The sequence below is a fragment of the Vipera ursinii genome (assembly GCF_947247035.1).
Source record: "Vipera ursinii genome assembly, chromosome: 2".
Classification (NCBI taxonomy): domain Eukaryota; kingdom Metazoa; phylum Chordata; class Lepidosauria; order Squamata; family Viperidae; genus Vipera; species Vipera ursinii.
Genome location: NC_139513.1, coordinates 6,178,869 through 6,206,019, shown reverse-complemented (window position 1 = coordinate 6,206,019; position 27,151 = coordinate 6,178,869). Strand labels below are relative to the sequence as shown.

At 46.6% G+C, this 27,151-nt stretch overlaps 2 protein-coding genes and 1 long non-coding RNA gene across 7 annotated transcripts in view; all 3 read left to right on the top strand.

Moving 5' to 3' along the window:
* LOC310635946 overlaps nt 1–27,151 on the top strand; it is an 871,275-nt gene that overhangs the window by 805,383 nt on the left and 38,741 nt on the right. The gene's annotated exons all lie outside the window — the stretch shown is intronic.
* Nucleotides 1,518–9,658, top strand: LOC310635907 (uncharacterized protein). 2 transcript variants are annotated; one of them, XM_083355279.1, is made up of 4 exons: nt 1,518–2,293; nt 3,151–3,253; nt 3,411–3,478; nt 7,025–7,197. In XM_083355279.1, the coding sequence occupies exons 1-4, from the start codon at nt 1,910–1,912 to the stop codon at nt 7,064–7,066; spliced, it is 597 nt and encodes a 198-aa protein (XP_083211405.1). In that variant the 5' UTR covers nt 1,518–1,909; the 3' UTR covers nt 7,067–7,197. The 2 variants fall into 2 exon arrangements, with proteins under 2 accessions (XP_083211405.1, XP_083211404.1); XM_083355278.1 differs by lacking the exons at nt 1,518–2,293; nt 3,151–3,253; nt 3,411–3,478 and adding an exon at nt 5,561–5,854 and having other exon boundaries at nt 7,025–9,658.
* On the top strand, nt 12,657–24,841 carry LOC310635899 (uncharacterized protein). 2 transcript variants are annotated; one of them, XM_083355264.1, is made up of 5 exons: nt 12,657–12,802; nt 13,299–13,366; nt 16,893–17,019; nt 20,245–21,672; nt 22,871–24,841. In XM_083355264.1, the coding sequence occupies exons 1-5, from the start codon at nt 12,703–12,705 to the stop codon at nt 22,960–22,962; spliced, it is 1,815 nt and encodes a 604-aa protein (XP_083211390.1). In that variant the 5' UTR covers nt 12,657–12,702; the 3' UTR covers nt 22,963–24,841. The 2 variants fall into 2 exon arrangements, with proteins under 2 accessions (XP_083211390.1, XP_083211389.1); XM_083355263.1 differs by lacking the exon at nt 22,871–24,841 and having other exon boundaries at nt 20,245–22,219.

Below are 27,151 nucleotides of genomic sequence, written 5' to 3'. Positions count from 1 at the left end.
CACGCAGTCCTCGAATTAATGACCACAACTGAGCCCAAAACGTCTCTTGCTAAGCGAGACATTTGCTAAGGGAGTTTCGCCCCATTTTACGACCTTTCTTGCCCACAGCTGTTCAGCGAATCGCTGCAGTTGTGAAGTTAGTCACACGGTTGTTAAGCGAGCCTGGCTTCCCCCCCCCCATTGACTTTGCTTCTCAGAAGGTCACCAAAGGGGATCCGCACGATCCCGGGACACTGCAACGGTCTTAAGTATGAGTTGGGTGCCAAGCGTCTCGATTTAGATCCCGCGACCATGGGGAATGCCACAACCAGGGCTTTTTTTGTCAGAACGGAGATCCGGCACTTTTTTTGGATGGAACCTTGTAGGGGAGGCAAGGTGGGTTGTACGACATGTGTGAGTTCCGGCACCTTTTCCTTTTACAATAAAAGCACTGGTTGTCGGGCTGTCTAATTCCGTCCTCCTTTGGCACAGGTATAATAATAATAAAATTAGGACTGCCCCCGACCTTCGCTCATTCTGCAGGGACCTGAAAACTTGGCTCTTTGAGCTGTCTGGCCCAGACTGAGGGGTTTTAATTTTTTATTGGGTTTTAATTTTAAATTTCTGGGACTTTATTTAATCAACTGTTTTAATTCTGATTTTAATTTTTGTATGTTTGTTTTTAATCCTCCCTGTACACCGCCCTGAGTCCTACGGGAATAGGGCGGTATATAAACTTAATAAAATAAAAATAAATAAATAAATAAAATAATCAGGGCTTTTTTTCTCATCGAACGTTCAGAACGGAGTTCTGGCACCTTTTCCTTTTACAAAAAAAAAGCACTGGCCACAATGGTCTTTTAAGTGTGAAAAAAAAAACGGTCCTAAGTCCCTTGCTGCTGTGCTGTCGTAACTTCGAACGGTCGCCAAATGAAGCGTTTGTAAGTCGAGGACTAGCTGTAGAAAGGGGCGGGGGCGGGGGAAGGTGTGAGTACAATACCACCAGGGCTTTTTTTCCTTATTGAACGCTCAGAATGGAGTTCCGGCACCTTTTTTGGATGGAACCTTGTAGGGTAGGCAAGGTGGGTTGTATAACATGTGTGAGTTCCGGCACCTTTTCCTTTTACAAAAAAAAGCACTGGCCACAATGGTCTTTTAAGTGTGAAAAAAATGGTCCTAAGTCCCTTGGTGCTGTGCTGTCATAACTTCGAACGGTCGCCAAATGAAGCGTTGTAAGTCGAGGACTAGCTGTACAAAGGGGCGGGGGCGGAGGAAGGTGTGAGTACAATACCACCAGGGCCTTTTTTCCTCATTGAACGCTCAGAACGGAGTTCCGGCACCTTTTTTGGATGGAACCTTGTAGGGTAGGCAAGGTGGATTGTATAACCGTGCAGGGGTCTTCAAACTTGGCCCTTTTATGACTTGTGGACTTCAACTCCCAGAATTCCTCAGCCAGGCATGCTGGCTGAGGAATTCTGGGAGTTGAAGTCCACAAGTCATAAAAGGGCCAAGTTTGAAGACCCCTGGTAACGTGTGTGTGAGTTCCGGCACCTTTTCCTTTTACAAAAAAAAAAAAAGCACTGAATACCACAATAGCTCCCACCCACACACACACACCCCTCCCGGGATCCCCTTCCAGAGGGATCCTTGGGAATCTTTTCCTCGGGGGGTCGGAGAACGCAAGGCAGCTTTGCCTCCGGGTGACAAAGGGGCGGAGAAGGGGGGTCGCCGGGATCCATTTAAATGGAGGCGAGGGGGGGAGGGGGCTGTGGGAGCCTCGTCTTCTCTAGGAAGAAGAGCTCGCTCGCCCGGGGAGCAGGGAGGGGGATCCGAGGGATCTCGGGGCTTAGATCAGCAGCTCGGCTGAACCAGGAGGAGGAGGAGGAGGAGGAGGAGGCACCGCCGCGGGGAAGGCAGCTCGGCTCGCCCGATGGCCTCGCCCAGCCCGGGAGCAGCGCCGGGCCCTCCTGCCGCCGAGCCCGAGGGGGATCCGGAGAGCCGGGCCGGAGCCGCGCGGGGGAGCCGCCCTGCCGAGGAGGGCTTCCTCCGCTGGAGCTGCCGGGCGTCGGCGGAGCCCCGGCCGCTCTCTTGCAGCCGCCTGCAGCAGCCGCTTTACCCCGGCTGGCTGAAACCCGAGCGCAGCGGCCAAGCCGGGCTGGCGGACCGGGGGATCGTGGAGCGGCTCCTGGCCGCGCTGCCCACGGAGATGGCGGGCTGGCTGCGGGAGTGCCGGGCAGAGAGCGACGCCCAGGAGGGACCCCCGGCCGAGAGATTCCTGCTTAGCCGGACCCGGAAGGAGCGGAGGCGGCGGCAGGTGAGGAGAGGGGAGGATCCCCTCCTTTGGGAGGAAGGATCCCCCGGGGGATCTGGTTTCCTTGTCCTTCTGGGAGGAACCCCTCCAGGGAGGAAGGGCCGCCCGGCTCAAGGGCATCAATAGAGAAGAGAGAGCTTCGCCTCTCTCGCCTTTCAGTTCCCAGAGTCCTGTTTTTCCTCCTCCAGGTTTATTCCAGGGGAAATCCCGAGGGAATTTGTGTCTCCCAACTAAGGGATATCCAAAAACACAATCCAGCTTTGGAGACACAAATGCAGCTTGTAGCAGTTAAAAGAGACCTTGGTTTCCTTCCACTTTGGGTCCAGAGTGGTGGTGTCCCCCCGTTATTCCACAAGAGGAAGGGGAATCCCGAGGGAATTTGCGTCTCCCGTTTTTGGGGGACAGAGAAGAATCCCTTCGTTCCAATGTTCGGTTGTTTTAACTTTTCTTCTTCTTTGACCCTGGCTATGTTTTAAATAAAGGTAAAGGGGGATGCGGTGGCTCAGTGGGTTAGGACGCTGAGCTTGTCGATCAGAAGGTCGGCAGTTTGGCGGGTCGAATCCCGAGTGCTGCGTAACAGAGTGAGCGCCTGTTACTCGTCCCAGTTTCTGCCAACCTAGCAGTCCGAAAGCTCGTAAAAATGCAAGTAGAAAAATAGGGACCACTACGGTGGGAAGGAAACAGCGTTCCGTGCGCCTTTGGTGTCTAGTCATGCCGGCCACATGACCACGGAGACGTCCTCGGACAAGCGCTGGCTCTTCGGCTTTGAAACGAAGATGAGCACCGGCCCCTAGAGTTGGAAACGACTAGCACGCATGTGCGGGGGAACCTTTACCTTTACCGTATGTTTTAAATTGCAGGGCCAGTTGATGAAGATGGCCACGGTACCTCCTGAAGGCAGAGATCTCTCTGGTGAATTGTTGGGCTTCTCAGAGGAGGATCCAACTCGGGTCTTGTTGCCAGGTAAGTGACATGTTACGTCTGAGGGCAGCGAAGCCCAAAGCCATTTCATTCTTGTGCTTCTTCTACAGATATTTCTTCCTTTAATCGACAGCGCTTCCCAATAGCTGACTCACTCAGCTTCCAAATATTCTTTATCCATCTTTTATCTTGATTACAGGGCAGCCAAAGATGTCGATGGAAACCGGTGAAACACCTCCTCTGTCTGGTGGAGCCCCAACAGCTCAGGTAGGGAGCTTTATCAGAGCAGGAGATCCTTAGGCCAGCGGTCCACAACCTTTACGGTTCGGCAGCCCAGCTGGGGATGGAGAGGGGAACTGGACTGTGCGAGTGGCAGGATGGTGCACGTGTGTTTAAGTGCCCGCTGCCCCAGCACTCTCACAAGTTGACCTCCGGCCAGCCATTTACGCGGCCCAATTCCGAATAGGCCACAGCCTTATAGTGGGCCCCAGCCCAGGGGTTGGGGACCCCCTGCTTTTGGGGGAGGTTAATTTGTATCATGAGAGTCTACACAAAGCTTGTTAAGGAAGTCAAGGGTCGGGATCAAAATTTAGCTTGGTTCCGCTGTCACGGTGATTGTTTAAGCACAAGGGACAGAAGGGATAGGCCTCCAAGGTAGACCAAAGTTGAAACCAAAGACACAGAAGGTAATACCACTTTCTTTGTAGGGTTACACCAGGGGTCTTCAAACTTGGCCCTTTTATGACTTATGGACTTCAGCTCCCAGAATTCCTCAGCTGGCTGAGGAATTCTGGGAGTTGAAGTCCACAAGTCATAAAAGGGCCAAGTTGGAAGACCCCTGGGTTGCTCTAACAGAATCTTGCAAGTTTGACTGCATTTGCCCCCACCCTCCCTTTAACTTGACAAGAACGAGTGAGTGTCACACCTGAGACATTTTCTCAAATTATATTTCTGCCTCAGACTCAGATTTCTTTTCTATGATGATTGTCTTAGTAGGGGCTTTTCGTCCTAGCTCTCATGATCATTGGTTTGCTCCATTAAAATCAAATAGGGATAATGACTTCATTGATGGATTCATAAGTTTACCTCCCGTATAGACTACTGCAATGCTCTCTACGTGGGGCTGCCCTTGAAGACCACCTGGAGGCTCCAGCTGGTGCAGAATGCAGCCGCGCGGGTAGAGATGGGAGCATCCCGATACTCCCATATTACACCCCTCCTGCATGAGCTGCATTGGTTACCGGTTGTCCTCCGGATGAGATTTAAGGTGCTGGTACTTACCTTTAAAGCCTTACATGGCCTAGGCCCGGGATATTTGCAGGACCGCCTGCTGCCGGGAACGACTTCCCATCGCCCAGTGCGCACACACAGAGAGGGCCTCCTCAGGGTGCCGTCGGCTAGACAATGTCGGCTGGAGACTCCCAGGCGGAGGGCCTTCTCTGTGGGAGCGCCAGCCCTGTGGAACCAACTTCCCCTTGAGCTTCGGACGGCCCCGGATCTCCAGTCCTTTCGCCGTGGCCTTAAAACATTCCTTTTCCATCAGGCTGACTTGGACTGACAATAGGGATTTTTAAAATGTTTTTAAATTTTAACTTATTAATTTTAATTATTTTATTGGGGCTGTTAGTTTAATTCTTTTTAACTTTTACATTGCTGTATTTTTATTGTTGTTAGCCACCCTGAGTCCTTCGGGAGATAGGGCGGCATATAAGTCCCAAAAATAAAATAAATAATAAATAAAATAAATAAGTTTAAGTTTCTTATACCTGTAATGGGTTACATTAGTTTATTTGAGATAAATCCTTTGCTGTCTGAAGTATGTGGAAAACCTCAGGAATTGGTTAGCAAGAAATAAAGACAGTTTGGTCTAGTTGTTAAGGCACCAGCTAGAAAGCATGAGACTGCGGGTTCTAATCCTGCCTTAGCCATGAAAGCCAGCTATGCAACTTTGGGCCAGTCACACACACTTAGCCCAAGTCACCTCACAGGGTTGTTGTGGTGGGGATAAATAGGACATGTAAAGTGCATTGAATAGGTTCGACACCATGAATTACTTGTAAAGACAATAAAGGGAAGATGTGAATAAATAAATAAAAGCCAGGAATTATTTTTAACATGAAATTTTATTGAAGCATTAGTAAGACAACTCAGAACAAATGGAAAAAAAATCAGAGCAGTTAAATTGTGGCAATATGTCTGAGGAGATCCAGTGAAAAGTTATATATGTGTGGTATGAAATTATTTCACCAAAATAGTAGCTTGTGCAAAGGGGGGGAAAAAACCCCCGAACGTTTTCACACTGAAGGAGATGTAAGAAAGTGACCCACTTCTTCAAAGTCTTCAAGAAATTCTAACCAGAAGTAGATTCTCGGAGCGAGAACTAAAAAAATCCTTGTAGTACATTATGTCAGAAAGGAAGCATTCTTCTATCTTACCTAAGTCATTTTTAAGATATTGGAAATATGGGAGAGAACCTCCCGGGACTTCTGTTGAGGAACATTTACTTGGATTTTCAGGGCTCAGTAACTTTTGAGGAGGTGGCTGTGTATTTCACGGAGGACGAGTGGGCGTTGCTGAATCCCAGCCAGAGAGCTTTATATGGAGAAGTCATGCTGGAGAATTCTAGGAATGTGGCCGCTCTGGGTAAGAACCTGTTTTGCTCTAGATTCAGGTATTTGTGGAAAGTCTTTGGTTGCCATAAGTCCTCAAGAAGACATTCTGGGGCTTCTTTTTCAAAGACTAAAGTAAAACGGAGAAGCTGGTAGATGCTCTACAAGATCCTATCTCATCTGAGCTTTTGAGGAAGTTCTTTAGTGAAGATTACAGCTTCTCTTTGGACTGATTCCAGAGCAGATAACGGGAATCGCTTTAAGTGAGGAAGATACTTCCCTGAATCTAGGAGACAGGGCAGTTGTTCCTTACAGCTGCCCTATCTGCTAGGTTGCTAATAATCAGTGGCAGCTTCTCATACCATCTCTTTGGATAAAACACTCTCTGTCTCTCAATTAAATCATGTGTAAGCTCCCTGTACAGATCAGAACAAGTGACATTTTTCCCTGGATTGTTCAATACTTAGTACTATGTGGTACTGTGTATAATCCAAAGGGGGAATCACAACACTGAGGAGAACAAAGCTTTATTGCAAGGATTGTTGAGTACCTGCTTCACAAGAAAGAGGGACGCTGAAAAAATGTAAGTGGAAGGTATTTCTAGAAGTTAAAAGGTTTCAAGCCGAGAAATCTGGGGAATTGAAGAGGTCAGTTTGTTCTTGAGACCCCATGCTTCTGATTATTTAATCTTCCAGATAAGGGAGTACCTCAGAAAATAAAACATACCTCAGAAAAATAAGTGTGGAATTGTCCAAAGGGATATAATGTCTGAGGTAGAACCATAAACGAAAACTTTAGGCACCCAAAGCGAAATCTAGCAAATTCTTGGAAATTGAACAATAATGTTTTTTTTCTGTGATGAAAAGAATTAACTAAATAATTAAAATAATTAATGTGTTGAGGTGGCTGGCAAAGTGTAGAGACAGGTGGGGGGGACCCATGGTTATAAGTTTAGGTGGGCTGCCAAGCACGCATGTTTTTTTCACATGAATGCGGGAACCAGCAACAGAGGGTAAATATCATTCATTAAACACCACGGTAAGTTTCCATGGTGGCTGAACGAATAACACAACTTGGGGACTACCTGTCTATAAGAAAACCATACAGAGAAACCAGCATATCCAGGAAATGTGCAGAAATGACAGGTGCGCCATATTGTGTGATGAAAATAATGAGCTTTTTTTTCTTCTTTTTTTCAAATAAGCTTATGGGCAGGAGCCTGAGAATAACAAGGAGCCGAGCCTAGCGCTATTTCAAGTGATCCAGTCTGAAAAAGGGATACTTCGAAATCAGGGGGCACATCAAAAGAGTACGAAAAACCCCCTAAAGAATGGAAGGAAGAAGTCTTCTAGCCACAATGAAGTCCTTGGCCTCCCAACCCAGCAACTTCAGCAAAGGGAAGAAGTTGGAAAACATTTCGGATTTGGCAAAATAGACAAAGCAACATCTCTTTTCAGTAAATATCTGAACCAAACTGAAGAGGAACATTGTGAACATCAAGAGCAGGGGCAAAATATCAATCTTAGCTCCTCTCTTGTTTTACATCGCCCATCATACATCCCAGAGACACCATATGGAATTATAAATTGTGGGGAAAAATTCAGTTTGAACAGTCATCTTACGTCACATAAAGACAAGAATCTGTATTTGTGTGGAAAGGGTTTCAGCCAGAAACAGTTGCTTATTTTACCCCCAGAAAATCCCCCAATGGAGAAACGGTATAAATGCCTGGAGTGTGGAAAGACCTTCAGTCACAGATGTAAACTTACAGTCCATGAACGGACCCACACTGGGGAGAAACCATATATGTGCCTGGTGTGTGGAAAAAAATTCAGTCAGACGGGTCACCTTACCAGACATCAACGAACCCACACTGGGGAGAAACCGTATTCGTGCCTGCAGTGTGGAAGGAAATATAGTGGAAGTTCCAGCCTTATCAAGCACGTAAGGAGCCACACGGGGGAGAAACCATACAAATGTTCAGAGTGTGATAAGAGCTTCAATCAAAGCAGTCATTTTATTCGCCACAAAATGATCCACACAGGAGAGAAACCATACAAGTGCCTGGAGTGCGGAAAGAGCTTCGGGCGTAATTTTAGCCTTATGCAACACAAAAGAACTCACACAGGGGAGAAACCGTATCAGTGCCTGGTGTGTGGAAAGAGTTTCAGTGGCTCCTCAGATCTTATGTACCATAAGAGGATTCACACAGGGGAGAGACCGTATAAATGCCTGGAGTGCGGAAAGCGATTCAGTAGGAGAAGTCGCCTTACAGCTCACAAAAGAAAGCACACAGGACAGAAACCGTATATATGTCTGGTGTGTGGAAGGAGATTCAGTCAGAGCGGCCACCTTACAAGTCATAAAAGAACTCACACTGGGGAGAAACCATATACCTGCTTGAAATGTGGAAGGAAGTTTGGTAGAAGATCTAGCCTTGTGATACATGTAAGAATCCACACGGGGGAGAACCCATATAAGTGTACCGAGTGTGGAAAGGGCTTCCGTCAGAGAACGACCTATATTTACCATCGAAGGATCCACACAGGAGAAAAACCATACAAATGCCCAGAATGTGGGAAGAACTTTAGGCGAAACTGCCACCTTAAGAAACATAAAAAAATGCACACTGGGAAGAAATTGTATCAGTGCTAGGACTCTGAAAAGCACTTCAGCTGACGCTCAGGTGTGACTTATCGTAGACACATTCATGCAAGGGAGAAACCAGATGAGTGGAATATGGAAAGAGCTTCAATTGGAGCAGTTATTTTATTTGCCCTAAAAGGATTCATACAGGGGAGAAACCATCCAAATGCTCAAGAGTGTGGAAAGAACTTCAGCCAGAAAAATCACCTTTCCCAACAACAGAAAAAAACCAGCTTGGGAGCTTTCCTCTTGTTTTCTTCCTGTAAAGAGACTCATATCTGAAGTACAGAAATGGTAATGATGACTGGAGTGACGTTCAGTTGGAAATGTCGTCTCATCAGACCTAAATGAATCCACACAGGAGAACCATAAAAATGCCTGGAGTGGGGTTAAAACACGCCACTGCCTTTGTTTCCCATAGGAGGTCCTATGAGTGTAAATGAACTTTCGGTACCAGTACTGGCTCTCCCCCAGAAAAATACATATCTTGAGTTTGGTTGAGCTTCATGAATGCTAAACCTGCTGACTGAAGAGCTGATCCATGGAGGAGAGACAATACATCAAGTAAGGAAGCAAAGCCACTATTTTAAGAGGACGTGTCTTCTTAAATTACCAGAAAATTTCCACTTGGGAGAGAAACTGTATAAAAGGATGGAACATGGAAAGAGTTGATGATTTGGTTTGGGTTTTTTGCTTAAGCCTTCGCCAACGAATTATGAGCCTCTCTCCACATTGTTAGACCAATCTTGAATATTTTTCCTGATGTAATCTGGGACTGTTGTATCAGAGGCTGACGAGGATTATATGGTTGGTTAAGGTTAAATTCCCATGAAAACAGACTGAGGCTGATGGGAATATTTAATCCTGTAAAAAAAAACAAAAAACCAAGAAGGATTTAATATCCTTGTGGAAGCATTTGATGTGGTGTCCCATTGAAGAAAGCAAAAGTTTGTCCTACAGTGCAGAATAAACAGCAGAATCAGGTTTAATGTTACAAAAATATTATGATAGTGATGAAACTCTCAAACGCTCAATAACTACCTCTGCCGACACCCTTCCCTTAATAAAAAATGGGAAAACACTTCCTCCTCTCCACAAATCCCCATTTTTATGCAACTTTGTAAAGATTTACTATAGTGCTTGTCCTTTAATTTCACAATAAAATATTTGAGGTTTCCTTTTCGTTTCTAAGGACTGTGGCTAGTACTTGCTTAGCAACTATTTGAATTTACGATGGACCCTCTTCCACAAGGTAATTATGAACCAGTTCTGGACTTGGAATGACAGCACACACCAATCAGAATAGAATAAGAGCAGAACAGAAGAGAAGGGAATAGAACAGAACAGAACAACAGAATAGAATCTTTATTGAGAATAGAATAGAATAGAATAGAATAGAATAGAATAGAATAGAATAGAATAGAATAGAATAGAATAGAACAGAACAATGGAATGGAATGGAATGGAATGGAATATAGAATAGAACAGAAATAGAATAGCAGAGTTGGAAGTGACCGTGGAGGTCTTCTAGTCTAACTTACTGTTCAGGCAGGAAATCCTATAACGTTTCAGACAAATGGTTGTCCAGATTAACTTTGGATTCAAACTCTCCAGAAAGGCAGCCTTCCAATTCCAGGCAGAAGGTCCTTCCATGGCTTAAAAACACTTAACGGGGTGGGAGTGGGGACAGTTGCTCCCTAGGCTGATTGTTATCCTCTCCGAATCCTTTTGAAAGATCTACAAAAGGCAAATCCAAATCCACCCACCCGCAGGCTTTGCAAACGGGAGCCCTGACCACTTCAGACAACTTTGGTCACTATGATGTAAAAAAAGATGTCGAGTCTCTAGAAAGAGTACAGAGAAGAGCAACAAAGATGATCAGGGAAGCTAAAACATACCAAGAACGGTTACAGGAATTGGGTATGTCTAGTTTAACGAAGAGGAGGGCGAGGGGTGACACGATAGTGTTTCAACATCTTAAGGGTTGCCCCAAAGAAGAGGGAGTCGAGCTGTTCTCCAAAACACCTGAGGGCAGGACAAGAAGCAACAGGATGGAAACTAACCAAGGAGAGAAGCAACCTAGAACTAAGGAGAAACTTCCTGACAGTTACAACAACTAACCAGAGGAACAACCTGCCTCCAGAAGTGGGGAATGCTCCAAGAATGGAAGTTTTTAAGAAGAGACTGGCCAACCATTTGTCTGAAATGGTATAGGGTTTCCTGCCTGAGCAGGGGGTTGGACTAAATGACCTCCAAGGTCCCTTCCAACTTATTATTATTATATAATTATATAATCATGAATCGTGGTGGCAAAATGGTGGCTGGCCAAGTGTAGAGATAGGCAGGGAAGGGGAGTTGAAGCACCCCTGCAGATGTCACTTAACGGGTCCACATTTTGTTTACATGATGACAGGAGCATTGCAACAGGGGTCACTTTGGAGGCTGGGGATAACTACCGTTTGTTCCTTGCCGTAGTAACTGTTATGTATGCAGGCACACACCGGCTGGCGTCTCTTCCTTGCGTCGGACCCACTACACCAGGGGTCTTCAAACTTGGCCCTTTTATGACTTGTGGACTTCAACTCCCAGAATTCCTCAGCTAGGAACACTGGCTGAGGAATTCTGGGAGTTGAAGTCCACAAGTCAAAAAAGGGCCAAGTTTGAAGACCCCTGCACTACACAATAGTAACTTTGACGGCTGAGCAAATAGCCTTATATTTAAGAGAATCATACAAAGAGGAACCTAGCAAAATCTTGGATATGTGGAAATCCCGGGTGCACCATTTTTGTAGGATGGCCACTGGGGACGTTTCAAAGGAGACTCACTCCCCTTCAAAGGAGGGGACAGAGCTTACCCAAGTGTTTCCCCTAGGACAGGGGTAGGTAACCTCGGCTCTTTGATGACTCATGGACTTCAACTCCCAGAATTCCTGAGCCAGCATGGCTGGCTCAGGAATTCTGGGAGTTGAAGTCATGGCTGGCTCAGGAATTCTGGGAGTTGAAGTCCATGAGTCATAAAAGAGCCGAGGTTGCCTACCCCTGCCCTAGGAAGAAGCTCGCCGTTGCCTTCCCAGAGGCCGCGAGGGCCCTTTACGCTGAAGTCGGAGCCGAGAGAGTCGGGAGTGAATGACAGCTGCGCTGGCCCCGATCCAGCTTAGCCGGTAGGCTTTTTTTTTTTTCCTTTCCCTTCTTTCCCGGGAAGGAGGAGGCGGTCGGGAGTGGAAAATGGGAGGGAATCCGGAGGGATGCCGGGGCTGCGCGTAGCGGATCGGCATCCGGCGGAGGCTCCCGGCCAGAGGCGGGCAGGGAAGGAGCGGAGGCTCAACCAGGAGGAGGCGCCGCCGCCGCCGCCGCGGGGAAAGGAGCGCGGCCCGGCCGATAGCCTCGACCACGCCGGGAGCAGCGCCGGGCTTTCCTGCCGCCGAGCCTGAGGGGGATCCGGAGCCGCGCGGAGGAGCCTCCCTGCTGAGGAGGCGGAGGTTCTTCCTCCCCAGCCGCTCTCTTGCAGCCGCCTGCGGCAGCCGCTTTTACCCCGGCTGGCTGAAGCCCGAGCGGGAGCGGCCAAGCCCGGCTGGCGGACCGGGTGTGTGTGTGTGTGGGATCCTGAAGCGGATCCTGGGCGCGCTGCCCACGGAGATGGCGGGCTGGCTGCGGAGGTGGCGGGCGGAGAGCGGCGCGCCTGAGGGGATTCCTGCTCAGCCGGGCCCGAGAGGAGCGGAAGCGGCAGCAGCGGGTGAAAAGAGCGGGAGGATCCCCTCCAGGGAGGAAAGGCTGTTTTGCCTTGTCAGGCTCTCAAGTGCCTCAGTGTAGGAGAGACCTTGGTTTTCTCTTCCTTTTCTCTCCCAGTTTTCCTCCTCCGGATTATTCTATATAGGAACCCAAGGGGAATTTGCATCTCCACCTATGGATGTGATCCAGCTTTGGAGACACAACTGCAGGCGGTGACAGTGGAAGGGACTTGAGTTTCCCTCCATTTTCACTCCCAGAGTGGTGGTTTCCCCCCTCCGGATTATTCCAGAGGAAGAAGGGAATTTGCCTCTCTCCAGCTATGGATATAGTCGGATATGGATATTTATTTTTATTTATTTATTTTAATTCCATTTATATCCCGCCCTTCTCCGAAGACTCAGGGCGGCTTACAAGCTTAGCACGGTCTAACATTTGGAGACACAAAAGGACCCCCCTTGATGCAGCAGTGTTCAATTGTTTCAATGTTTTAAATTGCAGGGCCAGTTGATGAAGATGGCCACCGTACTTCCTGAAGGTGGAGGAGATCTCTCTGTGGAGCAGCTGTTGGGCTTCTCAGAGGAAGATCCAACTCAGGTTTTGTTGCCACGTAAGTGACAGGTTACTTCTGCGGGCAATGAAGCCTGAAGCCATTTCGTTCTAGTCAGGGCTTTTTTTCCTCATAGAATGCTCAGAACGGAGTTCCAGCACCTTTTTTGGATGGAACCTTGTAGGGTAGGCAAGATGGGTTATATGACATGTGTGAGTTCCGGCACCTTTTTCTTTTACAAAAAAAGCACTGATTCTAGTGCTTCTTCTACACATACTGTAGTGCTTCCCAATAGCTCAGAGGTTCCCAACCTTTTGGGCACTAGGGACCGGTTCTGTGGAGAAAAGTTTTTCCACCGACCAGAGAGTGGGTGGGTTTGTGTGCTGCCTGCATCCCACGGATGGGGCGTTGCTTGTTTGTGCGGACCGATTGTCGGCATCCCATGGCCCAGTACCAGTCCACGGACCGGGGGTTAGGAACCCCTGCAATAGTCGACTCAGTCAGCTTCCAAACACTTTTTTGTCCATCTCCTTTTATCCTTTTATCTTGATCACAGGGAATGCAAGTTTGTCTATGGAAACCCCTGAAACATCTCGTCTGTCTGGTGGAGCCACAACAGCTCAGGTAAGGAGGCTTGTCAGAGCAGGAAAATCTTGAGGGGGGGCAGGTGTCATTTGTGGCATGACAATCTATTCTACACAAAGCTTGTTAAGGATGTAATGTATTGGGCCTTTTTACTTGAAATGTTTCACGTATCTTTGAATGCTGCTTCAGATTACCTAATCAGGGTGTCTGTGTAACTGTCACTGGCTGCCCAAACATGCAGTCTCCAAGACAATCATTGGTTGGCTCTGGGGCGGGAATAGGTTCTTCAAACCTATTGGCTGCTGCCTAGTGGCCAACCGTATAAGTAGCTGCGTAGAAGCCTCTGTTCTCAGTTCTGTTCCTGTTTACAATAAAGCAATGTTCCTGTTTGAACCCTCTCGTCTCGCCTCCTGCTTGCAAGAAACTCACTACACAACAAAGGAGGTCAAGTGTTGAGATCAAAATTTAGCTTGGTTCCACTTTCAAGATGATTGTTTAAATCTGGGGTCCCCAACCCCCGTTCTATGGACCGGTACCAGGCCACGGCATGCCAGCAACACAAACAAGCAAAGCCCCATCTGTGGGACGCAGGCAGCACACAAAACCACGCACCCTCTGGTCTGCGGAAAAACCTCCCTCAACGGTACTGGTCCCTGGTGCCCAAAAGGTTGGGGACCTCTGGTTTAAACACAAGCTACAGAAGGAACATTCCTCCAAGGTAGACCAAACTTGAAACCAAAGACGTGGAAGGTAATACCACTTTCTATGTAGACTTACACCAGGGGTCTTCAAAATTAGCCCTTTTATGGCTTGTGGACTTCAACTCCCAGAATTCCTCAGCTGGAAGCAGAGCCTGTTAAAAGTATAGATATGTATAGGCTTTACCAAGCATCTTGAACTGTGTTTCCTTTTAGTATTTAGTATGCAAACTAACCAAAGAGAGAAGCAACCTAGAACTAAGGAGAAACTTCCTGACAGTTAGAACAATTAATCAGTGAAACCACCTGCCTCCAGAAGCTGTGAATGCTCCAATACTGAAAGTCTTTAAGAAGATATTGGACAGCCATTTGTCTGAAATGGTATAGGGCAGGGGTAGGCTCAGGACTTCTGGGAGTTGAAGTCCATGAGTCATAAAAGAGCCAAGGTTGCCTACCCCTGGTATAGGGTTTCCTGCCTGAGCAGGGGGTTGGACTAGATGATCTCCAAGGTCCCTTCCAACTTTTGTTTTATTATTATTATTATTATTATTATTATTATTATTATTATTATTATTATTATTATTATTATTATTATTCCCATCCATGGAATATTCCCTAGTCTCTTTCTTAGCATTGAAGTCACTTCTTTTAAAGTCTAAAACACTAGTCTTGACTTCCAAAGGTGCTTTTTCACAAGGCAACTGGACTTTCTTGTTTTTAGGTTTAGGTTTTAGGTTTTATTTAATTTATATACCGCCCTTCTCCCTGGGGACTCAGGGCGGTTCACAGGGCATATATAATTACGATACAAAAGTTAAAATAAGATTAAACCAATGCCCAAATAAAAACAATAATACAATAATAAAAACAACTATTTTAAAAACCCATATTCCCCCATCAGGCCAGACCAGCTAATTCGAATAAATGGGTCTTCAGGCCGCGACGGAAGGTTCGGAGGTCTGATGTCATCCGGAGCTCCACCGGCAGTTGATTCCAAAGTGCCGGAGCGCCCACAGAGAAGGCTCTCCCCCTGGGGGCCGCCAGTCGGCATTCCCTGACCGGAGGCACCCTGAGGAGGCCCTCTCTGTGGGAACGCACAGGGCGGAGGGGAGTTGACGCCGGCAGCAGGTGGTCCCTGAGGTAACCCGGACCCATGCCATGTAAGGACTTGAAGATCATAACCAAGACCTTGAACCTCACCCGGAAGACAACTGGTAGCCAATGCAGCTCGCGGAGCAAAGGTGTAACATGGGAGTACCGGGAAACTCCCAAGACAACTCTCGCGGCCGCATTCTGTACCAGTTGGAGCCTCCGAGTGGTCTTCAAGGGAAGCCCCATGTAGAGAGCATTACAGTAGTCAAGGCGAGAGGTCACGAGCGCATGAGTGACCGTGCACAGGGCATCCCGGTCCAGATAGGGCCGCAACTGGTGCACCAGGCGAACCTGGGCGAAAGCCCCCCTAGTCACGGCCACTATATGGTCTTCCAGGGTTAGCCGTGAATCTAGGAGGACTCCCAAGTTGCGAGCCCTATCCACGGGGGGTAAGAGCTCACCCCCCATAGAAAGAGATGGAACATTTTGAATGTCCCGGGATGCCGGAATGCACAGCCACTCAGTCTTGTCAGGGTTGAGTTGAAGTCTGTTCCTCCCCATCCAGACCCGAACCGCCTCCAGGCAACGGGACATCACAGCGAGGGCATCACTGGGGTGGTTTGGGGTCGAAAAGAAAAGTTGGGTATCATCGGCATATTGATGATACCCAACTCCAAAACCACGAATGATCTCACCCAGCGGTTTCATATAGATGTTGAACAGGAGAGGCGAGAGAACCGACCCCTGAGGAACTCCACAAACGAGAGACCTAGGGGCCGATCTCTGCCCCCCTGCCAACACCGACTGCGAGCGTCCCAGGAGATAGGAGGAGAACCACTGAAGAACTGTGCCTCCCACTCCCAATCCCCTGAGACGCCGCAGCAAGATACCATGGTCGATGGTATCGAAAGCCGCCGAGAGGTCTAATAGGACAAGGACAGAGGAATATCCCCTGTCCCGCGCCCTCCAGAGATCATTCACCAGAGCGACCAATGCCGTCTCCGTGCTGTACCCGGGCCTGAAACCCGATTGGTAGGGGTCCAGAAAATCCGCTTCATCCAGGACCAGAGGGAGCTGATGCGCCACCACACTCTCAACAACCTTCGCAAGAAAGCGAAGGTTGGAGACTGGACGAAAGTTGTTCAATCCAGCTGGGTCCAAGACAGGCTTCTTGAGGAGAGGTCTCACCACCGCCTCCTTCAAGACGGTGGGGAAATAACCCTCACTCAAGGAAGCAGATATAACCGCCTGGAGCCAGCCATGTTTTCTTTGAAGACATTTCACTTCTTGTCCACGAAACTTCTTTAGGAGATGAAAATGTTTCTAGGATGAGAAACAAAACGTCTTCAAAGAAAAACAAGAAAGCCCAGTTGCCTCGTGAAAAAGCACCTTTGGGATAACTTATGACCTGGATGATTCTCCATAGACATTTAACTAGTCTTGACTTGCTCAAGCAAGATTCAGTTAATATTCAGATAAAAGTGATATATGACAGGTATGGAGTTATTACATCAAAAAGAAAAAACGTTTTCTTTCAGAAAAAGAGGTGACAAAATGGCGTATCTCTTCAACGTCTTCCTCCAAAATGAATTGTGGTAGGAAGACATTCTAACCAGACAGGTGGATTGTTGGAGAGGCAGCTGTGAAACCTAGTAGTAGATTATGTCACAAAAGCAGCATTTTCTGCCTTATAAAACTTACTTTTGGGATATTGGAAAGGTGGAAGAGAACTTTCTGGGTTGTCTCTGCTGAGGAACGTTTCCTTTGAATTTCAGGGCTCCGTATCCTTTGAGGAGGTGGCTGTGTATTTCACGGAAGAGGAGTGGGCTCTGCTGGATTCTCGCCAGAGAGCCTTACACAGAGAAGTCATGCTGGAGAATTCTAGGAATGTGGCCATTCTGGGTAAGGATCTGTTTTGCTCTGGTATTCAGGCATTTGCGGAAGTCTTTTGCTGCCGTAAGTGCTCAGAAAGCAGATTCTACCTAGAAGGACTTTCTTGCTTAAATGGACAAGCTGGTAGATACTTTAGAAGATCATTTCTCATCTGAGCTTTCCAGGAAGTTCTTTAGCCAAGATGACAATTTTTCTTTAGTCTGATTCCAGAGCTGATAACCTGAACTACTTTAGGTCAGAGGTCACCAACGTTTTTATGCTGGCGGCCCAGAGGGAAAAGGAGCAGCTGGGAAATTTGTAGGCACACCCACACGCACAAGCACGTGAACAGGGCCGCACGCAAACGGGGCCGCACGCACCCGCATGTGGCTAGCGGCCCGATTTGCATGTGCGCTAGCCGCTGTTCCTGCTAGCCCCGTGTGCATGTGCAAACAGGCCGCGCAAGCCGCATGGCGCTAGCAGCCCCCTTTGCATATGCATGCAGGTGGTAGCCACTGCCACTGCTAGCCCTGCGTGCATGTGCAAACGGGGTGTGCAACCCGCAGGCACTAGCGGCCCCAATTTGGCATGCATGCCAGCACTAGCCACTGCTGCTGTTAGCCCCAAGCGCATGAGTAAACAGGTCCACGGGCGCTAGCACAAGTGGGGGTAAGTGCATGCACAAGTGTGCGTACTGTCCAGCCTGTCCCATGGCCTGGTGGCCAGTAGGCCATGGCCTGGCAGTGGGCCGCAGAGCATAGGTTGGGGACCCCTGCTTTAGGTGAAGAATGATTGTCTATTCCTTATAACTGCTGCATCTCTAAGGTTGCCTAATAATCAGTGGCAGTTTCTCATACCATCAGTTTGGACAAAAGGGCCCTCCCTTTATCTTTGAGTTGAAGATGTGTACGTTGCCTGTAGAGATCAGAATAAGTGGCATTTCTCCCCCCCCCCGGGTGCTTCAACACAATGTAGTGTTAGAAGCTGCTGTGGATTCAGTCTAAAGGAGAATTACAACACTGAGGAAAAGAACCGAGCTTTTTTGCAAGAATTGTTGAGTACCTGCTTTACAAGAAAGAGGGGCCCAGAGTAATAGTAAAGTGATGATTTTTCTAGAACTTAATGGTTACAAGCTGGAAAATCCCACAGATCTGATTGGCTAAGCAGTTTGGGGAAGCTAGACAAATCCTTGTCAGTGCAACTGGGGGTGACAATAATTCTCTTTTAGTGACTGCAGTGGGGACCAGCAACTCTTTCGTTAAACGAAGTAGTAAAGTAAGTGGAAAAACTACGTGACCACGATTCTGCTTATGAATATATTTCAGTTTTCCTTCGCTTTACACAGGGCTCAGACCCCCAACAGCTGGGTAACCCCAAACCGAGAAGCTTTGTGGAAGTTGATAGCCTTTTTTCTCCATTCATGCTTTGGAATGCTCACCCTGATACTGGTGGGATAATTCACATGTAGAGAATCATTTTCATATTCATTGGAGAGAGAGGGATTACAAGAGAGTTATAGATTGAAGCAATACAGGCTGTTTACCTGGAGGAGGCAAAACAAAAGTTTTGAATGTGACATTGACATTGATTAGGGTCTTGTCAATGTTAGGCAGTAGCTGCGATTGAGTCTCTAAATCAACAATTCTGGACTGTTTTGTTAATGTGACATTAGCAGAGATGTGCTGCCTTGCAAAGAACAGCAGCTAAGGAAGAAGTAGCTCGTTTAGGCAATCTCTCCCCTTCTGCGAGGAGGGGAGAGAAAACAAACATGTACTGACTGATTTCATTGGGGAACACGTGGCTGAGAGAAATGCTGTGAATGTCATAAATGTGAGCATTGACTTTTTCATCACCTTCATAACTGGTCACTCTCTGAGGCAGTAACTAAACAAGGAATACCTGTAGTGCTGCTATTTGGCAAGATGGGCCTTTGAAGAGGGCGGCATAGCTGAAGAAGTCCATTGTTCAGGAGAGGGAATGTTGACGTCTGATGATGGAGAATGGAAGGTTTGGACTTGTCTATGTTGCAGTTCCCTTTTAAGGGCAGCCGTGGGCTGTACTAGGAGTGGATAAGACTTCTGTTTTTTGTTTTGATGGGACTGCAGCCGGGGGGGGGCGGGTTGTCTAGAGCAAGGCGGATCAATTCAGGTCTCATAAGGTAAAGGTTCCCCCGCACATGCGTGCTAGTCGTTTCCAACTCTAGGGGCCGGGGCTCATCTCCGTTTCAAAGCCGAAGAGCCAGCGCTTGTCCGAGGATGTCTCCATGGTCATGTGGCCGGCATGACTTGACGCCAAAGGCGCACGGAGCGCTGTTACGTTCCCACTGTAGTGGTCCCTATTTTTCTACTTGCATTTTTACATGCTTTCGTACTGCTGGGTTGGCAGAAGCTGGGACAAGTAACAGGCGCTCACTCTGTTACGCGGCACTCGGGATTCGACCTGCCAAACTGCCGACCATCTGATCGACAAGCTCAGCATCCTAACCCACTGAGCCACCGCGTCCCTTTTTCAGGTCTCAAAGGGCTAGGTAAAGAGAAGACCTGGGGTTTAACCGAACTCATGTCTAAAAGGCGGGGAGGCAAACAAGTGCAGCCTCCATTTTGTTCGTTAGATTTATTTCCTCCACAAGAGGAAATAAATGCAGGGAAGGATCGGCAGCAGTGATGAGAGACAAAAGATCCCCTCTGACAAGGAACAGCTGCCTCCTTCACCTGATCCTAGGACACGGAGAGTAGAGCGGAAGGAAGCTTTTCCTTATCAGGAAAACTGCATTTTAGTTTGTACTGTCAACCAGGAGAATCTCAAGAGATTTCTTTTATGTTTGAGGGTGATGTTCACCTTAGGAGAGATAAGACTAATGATTATGTCATTTCAAGTGCCTTCATGAATTCAGGCTAGGTGTGTCAGTATGTAACGTAGGGGATTCTTGAAACTGCACTTGCTGTAATGAAATCAAGGCGTCAATTGCTTCATACATTTTGTTTCGATACCCCTTGCTCCTGATTATTCAGTCTTCAGATAACAAAAAAGAAGGGGTTTTTTTTGTCTCCAAAACCAAAATACCTCATAAAAATTAAGTAGGGAATTGCCCCAAAGTACATAATGTTTGAGGTAGAACCTTAAATGAACTGAAAGATTTACGCCATACAAAGAGGAGTCTAGCAAAATGTTGTAAATGCAAAAATAACAGTTGCAGCGTTTTTCTGCGATGGACGTAATGATTAATTATTTTTTTTCTCTTCTTCGTCAAATCAGGTTTTGGGCAAGAGCATGAGAATTACCAGGAGCCCAACCTAGCACTATTCCAGTTTCAAGAAAAAATGCTCGGAATCAAGGGGGGACTTCGAAAAACTTCAAAAAAATGCCTAAAGAGTGGAAGGAAGAAGTCTTCTCTTTCTGATCACAATGAAGTCCTTGGCCTCCCAACCCAGCAACTTCAGCAACAAGAAGAAGTTGGAAAATATCTTGGATGTGACAAGACAGACAGAGCGAAATTTGTCTTCAGTGAATATTATGCAAACCAGACTGAAAAGGAACAATATGAATATCAAGAATATGAGGAAAGTATCAGCCTTAGGTCTTCTCTTGTTTTACATCAGCCATCATACATCCCAGAGACACCATATACATTTATAAATTGTGTAGAAAAATTCACGTTGAACAATCATTTTACATCACATAAAAAGGAGAAGCCGTATGTGTGTGAAAAGAGTTTTAGCCAGAAACAGTTACTTATTTTACCCCCAGAAAATCCCCCAATGGAAAAACGGTATAAATGCTTGGAGTGTGGAAAGACCTTCAGTCACAGATGTAAGCTTACTGTCCATGAACGGACCCACACCGGGGAGAAACCATATATATGCCTGGTGTGTGGAAAAAAATTCAGTCAGACAGGTCACCTTACCAGACATCAACGAACCCACACTGGGGAGAAACCGTATTCGTGTCTTCACTGCGGAAGGAAGTTCAGTGGAAGTTCCAACCTTATCAAACATGTAAGGAGCCACACGGGAGAGAGACCATATAAATGTACAGAGTGTGATAAGAGCTTCAGTCGGAAAACTACCTTTATTTACCATAAAAGGATCCACACAGGAGAAAAACCATACAAGTGTCTGGAGTGTGGAAAGAGCTTTGGGCGGAACAGTAGCCTTATGCAACACAAAAGGACTCACACAGGGGAGAAACCGTATCAATGCCTGGTGTGTGGAAAGAGTTTTAGTGGCTCCTCGGATCTTATGTACCATAAGAGGATTCACACAGGGGAGAGACCGTATAAATGCCTGGAGTGCGGAAAGCGATTCAGTAGGAGAAGTCGCCTTACAGCTCACAAAAGAAAGCACACGGGACAGAAACCGTATATCTGCCTGGTGTGCGGAAGGAGATTCACTCAGAGCGGCCACCTTACAAGACATAAAAGAACTCACACTGGGGAGAAACCATATACCTGCTTGAAGTGTGGAAGGAACTTCAGTGGAAGATCTAGTCTTGTGATACATGTAAGAATCCACACGGGGGAGAAGCCATATAAATGTACAGAGTGTGGGCGATGCTTCCGTCAGAGAACGACCTTTATTTACCATCGAAGGATCCACACAGGGGAAAAACCATACAAATGCCTGAAGTGTGGGAAGAACTTCAGGCGAAACTGCCACCTTAAAAAACACGAAAGAATGCACACAGGTGAGAAGCCCTACAGGTGTTCCGAGTGTGGAAAGAACTTCAGTGTTCGCTCAGATCTGAATTGTCATAGAAGGATTCATACCGGGGAGAAACCTTTTAAGTGTTTGGAATGTGGAAAGAGTTTCAAATGCCTCAGTCATTTTATTTGCCATAAAAGGATTCATACGGGGGAGAAACCATTCAAATGCTCCGAGTGTGGAAAGGGCTTCAGTCAGAAAACTCACCTTTCACAACACACAGGAATCCACACAAGAGAGAAACCATAAGCTCGGGAGCGTTCATCACAAGTGTTTTCTTCTCCTAATCCAGGGCTTTTCAACCTGTGGTACGGGTACTACCTGTGGTACATTGGCCCCTGGCAGGTGGTACACGACCATCCTAGAAGTGGTAGCAGGGGAGGGGAATGAGCTGAACCGGTGGCAGCACCGCACAAGCCTGAGCGAGAGACAGCTGGAGCTGCAGGGCTGTCAGGGCTCAGTGGAAGCACCAGGATCAGCGCTTCTTCGGGGCTGTCAGGGCTCAGCGGAAGCTCCAGGATTCAGCTGGAGCTCGGCACGGATCCTGGTGCTTCTGAGCCCAGAAGAAACACTGATCAGCTGGAATGTTGCAGCATCTCCAGGGTCTTGTGATTTACATTCAGATGCTTGGCAACTGATTCATATTTAGGACGGTCACAGTGTCCCAGGGTCATGTGAAGTGACCAAAACCTGATGTAACCACCCAGCAGAGGGGGGGGGGAATAAAAACCAAACACACCCAACCCCACCCCCGCTGCCAAGCCGCCGGGTGAGCAGGCGGGTGTCTTGCTCGGCTGTAGCTTGGGGGGCACTTTTTTCACTGCCATTGTAACTTTGAACAGTCACTAAGCGAACTGTTGTAAGTCGAGGACTACCTGTACTTCATCACTTTTTTCCTTTTCTTTTTTTTGGTCATCAAGTTTTTGACACCTTCCTAGGCGACTGGTGATACTCGGTTGTTGCCATATCCTAAAAGTGGTACAATGGGTGAAAAGGTTGAAAAGCCCTGTCCTAGTAAAGAGAGACCCGCGAGCGAAAAACACCAGAAATATGTTGACTTTGCGGTAACGTTCAGTTGAAAATGGAGCCTCATCAGATCTAAATGAATCCGCACTGGAGAACTGTAAAGTGTAGAAGTGTAGAAATGGGTTAAAATGTGTCACTGCCCTTATTTCCCATAGGGCAGACTATGAGCATGGACAAACCTTTGGTGCCAGTGGTGGTCATCCTCCCCCTCCCACCTTCAAGAAAATACATATCTGACTTTGGATGAACTTCATGGATGCTAAACCTGTGGATCGAAGAGCTGATCCATACAGGAGAGACAGTACATCAAGAAATGGAGCAATGCAACTATTTTAAGGGGACTTGCCTACCAGAAAAAGGGACGCGGTGGCTCAGTGGGTTAGGACGCTGAGCTTGTCGATCAGAAAGTCCGCAGTTTGGCGGGTCAAATCCCGAGTGCCGGGTAACAGTGAGCGCCTGTTACTCGTCCCAGCTTCTGCCAACCTAGCAGTTTGAAAGCTCGTAAAAATGCAAGTAGAAAAATAAGGACCACTACGGTGGGAAGGTAACAGCACTCCGTGCGCCTTTGGGGTCTAGTCATGCCGGCCACATGACCACGGAGACGTCCTCGGACAAGCGCTGGCTCTTCGGCTTTGAAACGGAGATGAGCACTGGCCCCTAGAGTTGGAAACGACTAGCACACGTGCGGGGGATCCTTTACCTTTACCTACCAGAAAAGTTCCACTCAGGAGAAAAAACTGTGGAATATTGAGAGGGTTGGTAGGTTGTTGTTTTTTTTTTTTTGCTTAAGTCTTCACCAACAGATCATGAGTCCCTTTCCATATTGTTAGACAATTTTGAATATTTTTCCTGATGTAATCAGGGACCGTTTTATCAGAGGCTGGCGAGGATTTATATGGTTGGTCAGGATTAAAGTCCCATGAAAACAGACTCGAGGCTAATGGGAATGTTTAGCCTTGTTAAACAAAACCAAACCAAACCCAGGAAACATATAATATTTCTGTGGAAGCATTTGATGCGGTGTCCCATAGAAGAAACGGAAGATTTATCCTGCAATACAGAATGAACGTGGCAGAATCTGATTTAATGTTTTAAAAAATTATTGTGATGGTGGTAAAATTGAAACACATAATAACTACTTTTGCTGACACCAACCCCATAATAAACCAGGATTACATCTCCTCCTTTCCAAAAATCCACATGTTGTGCAGCTTTGTAAAAAGTTTACTACAGTGCTTGTCCTTTTAATTTTAGAATAAAATATTTGACGGGTGATTTTTTTTCCCCCTAAGGAGCACACTTACTTTCTTATGCTGTATCTTTTTTTTTTGCTAGAACAGTAGATAAATTTCCCTCATTTTTCCATTCTGTGTCTCCAGATAGGGGTCAGTTGCTTCAAATCAGTGTTGTTTTCCTCACTATTCAATGAGGTGAAACATGGAATGTGAAAAGACTTAACCTTAGAAACGTGGAATCACAAACTGAAGAGGGAGCACACTTTAACAAACGGAATTGGACCAGCAAGCGCCACTTCTTAATTCAGTGATTATGTGAAGCTGTTTTCAATGTGTGATACCATCCATGACAAGATCCTGCTGACTCTCTGCTTCTCCGTAACCCATTAGACTGTGGGTTTGTTTGCCATAATTTCTCATCTGGACAAAGCCGTGCTGTCACCACCTCAGACTGGTGGGTTGCTGTGCAGTTGTAGTTTGACATTCCTTGGTGTGGCTTTGGGGGTTCCTCCACTCACTAAATTTTTGCGAACTTGAGGCACCAGAAACTCTGATGTCATTGGTGTTTACAAGATGGAGCCTGCTTCCCATGATAATACAGCAACATATCTTGACAGAATCAGGACTTTCTTGATCCAGGGAATAAAAAGAAGAGACTCCTTATTTGGGGAAAGGATTTAGTTCTTCTGTTGGAGTAAATAGAAGCAGCTTGGGGAAGACACTGGGGGGAAAAAGTGGGATTTAAGGCCTCTCTTGTGCCTGACATTGGTAAATTTCCCTGTTAGAGATACTTCTTAGTTTATGCCTACATTGAGCAGTCTCTTGAATTTATCTCTGAATTTTTGATAAGTAACTACTCAATTTTTTAAAAAAACAGTTTAGCTTCATGTATTTCTCTGTTACAATTTCATATTCAAAGAAAAAAGGAAATGATTCTTATGACTAAAGATAAAAGGCTCTACATTTAGGCAAGAACAACCAAATGCACAGGTACAGTATAGGTCAGGGGTAGGCAAACTTGGCTCTTTTATGACTTGTGGACTTCAACTCCCAGAATTCCTGAGCCAGGAATTCTGGGAGTTAAAGTCTATGAGTCATAAAAGAGCCAAGGTTGCCTACCCCTGGTATAGGTGGTACCTTGCTCAATAGTAGTAACTGAGAGAGGAATCTTGGAGTCCTAGTGGACAATCACTTAAACAGGAGCCAGCCATGTGCTGCAGCTGCCAAAAAAGGCAACACAGTGCTAGGCTGAATTAACAGAAGGATAGAATCAAGATCATGTGAAGTGTTTACAATGCCTTGGTAAGGATACACGTGGAATACTGCATCCAGTTTTGGTTACTATGGTGTAAAAAAGATGTTGAGACTCTAGAAAAGTGTACAGAGTAGAGCAACAAAGATGATCAGGGGACTGGCGGCTAAAACATAAGGAATGGTTGCTGGAATTGGGAATGTCTAATGAAGAGAAGGATGAGGGGTGACATGATGGCAGTGTTCCAATATCTCAGGTTGCCACAAAGAAGAGGGAGTCAAGCTATTCTCCAAAGCACCTGAAGGCAGGACAAGAAGCAATGGATGGAAACTAATCAAGGGGAGAAGCAACCTAGAACTAAGGAGAAATTTCCTGATAGTGAGAACAACTAATCAGTGGAACAACCTGCCTCCAGAAGCAGTGAATGCTCCAACACTGGAAGTTTTTAAGAAGAGACTGGACAGCCATTTGTCTGAAATGGTATGGGTTTTCCTGCCTGAGCAGGAGGTTGGACTAGATGATCTCCAAGGTCCCTTCCAACTTTGTTATTATTACTTGGGGGCTAAGTGTGAGACAAGAATATTTTCACATGCAAAAGACTTAAGAAGGTGAAATGTGCAACTAAACCCTTTTTCCATTGGGTGCTACTCAATTTCTTAGCAGGGGCACAGTAAGATATTCAGTTTGTGGAGCAGGGAACTCTGCCTCAAAGAAGTAGCTCATCTTCATCGTGGATCCTTAAGACTGGGAGAACCCTTGGAGATCTTTTAGTTAGATTTGTGCGCAGGACATCAATCCTCAAGTCAGCCCAGAATAATTCTGAACCAACCTTGGATTCAGACCCTTTGGTGATGGAGCCACATCACAACTTTAAAATACCAAGTTGGGCAAGTTGGACAAAACATTACAAAAAAAGATGTTGGGCCTTTGGAAAAAAGTACAAAGAACAGCAACTAAGATGATTAAAGGCCTGGAGACTAAAACACATGAAGAACGGTTGCAGGAATTGGGTATATCTAGTCTAGAGAAAAGAATGAGGATTAGGAGTGACATGACAGCAGTATTCCAGTATTTGAAGGGCTGCCACAAAGAAGAGGGCATCAAACTATTCTCCAGAGTACCAGAGGGCAAGACAAGAAACAATGGTTGGAAACTGACCAAAGAGAGAAGCAACCTGGAATTAAGTGAGTGTTCACTGTGTTCCAATATTTGAGAGGGGGCTCTCATAGAGAGGAGGGGGACAACTTATTTTCCAAAGCCTTTGAAGGCCACACAAGGAACAATAGATGGAAACTGATCAAGGAGTGATTCAACCTAGAAATAAGGAGAAATGTTCTGACAGAATGATCAACCAATGGAACAGCTTGCTTTCAGAAGTTGTGGGAGTTTCATCACTGGAAGCTTTCAAGAAGAAACTGGACAGCCACTTGTCAGAAATGGTAAAGGATCTCCTGCTTTAAGCAGAGGGTTGGACTAGATGACCTCCAAGGCCAGAACAGAGTTGGAGGGGACCTTGGAGGATAGATAGATAGATAGATAGATAGATAGATAGATAGATAGATAGATAGATAGATAGATAGATAGATAGATAGATAGAGACAGACAGACAGACAGACAGACAGACAGACAGACGAGAGAGATACGAAGTACAGAATTACAGAATTGGAAGGGACCTTGGAGGTCGGAGGGAGAGAGAGAGAGAATGAGAGAGAGAGAATACAGAATAACAGTTGGAAGGGGACCTTGGAGGTCTTCTAGTCCAACACCCTGCTCAAGCAGGAGATCCTTTACCATTTCAGACAAGTAACTGTCCAGTCTCTTCTTAAAAGCCTCCAGTGTTGGAGCACCCACAACTTCTGGAGGCAGGTTGTTCCGCTGGTTAATTGTCCACGACTGTCAGGAAGTTTCTCCTGAGTTCTAGGTTGCTTCTCTCCTCGATCAGTTTCATC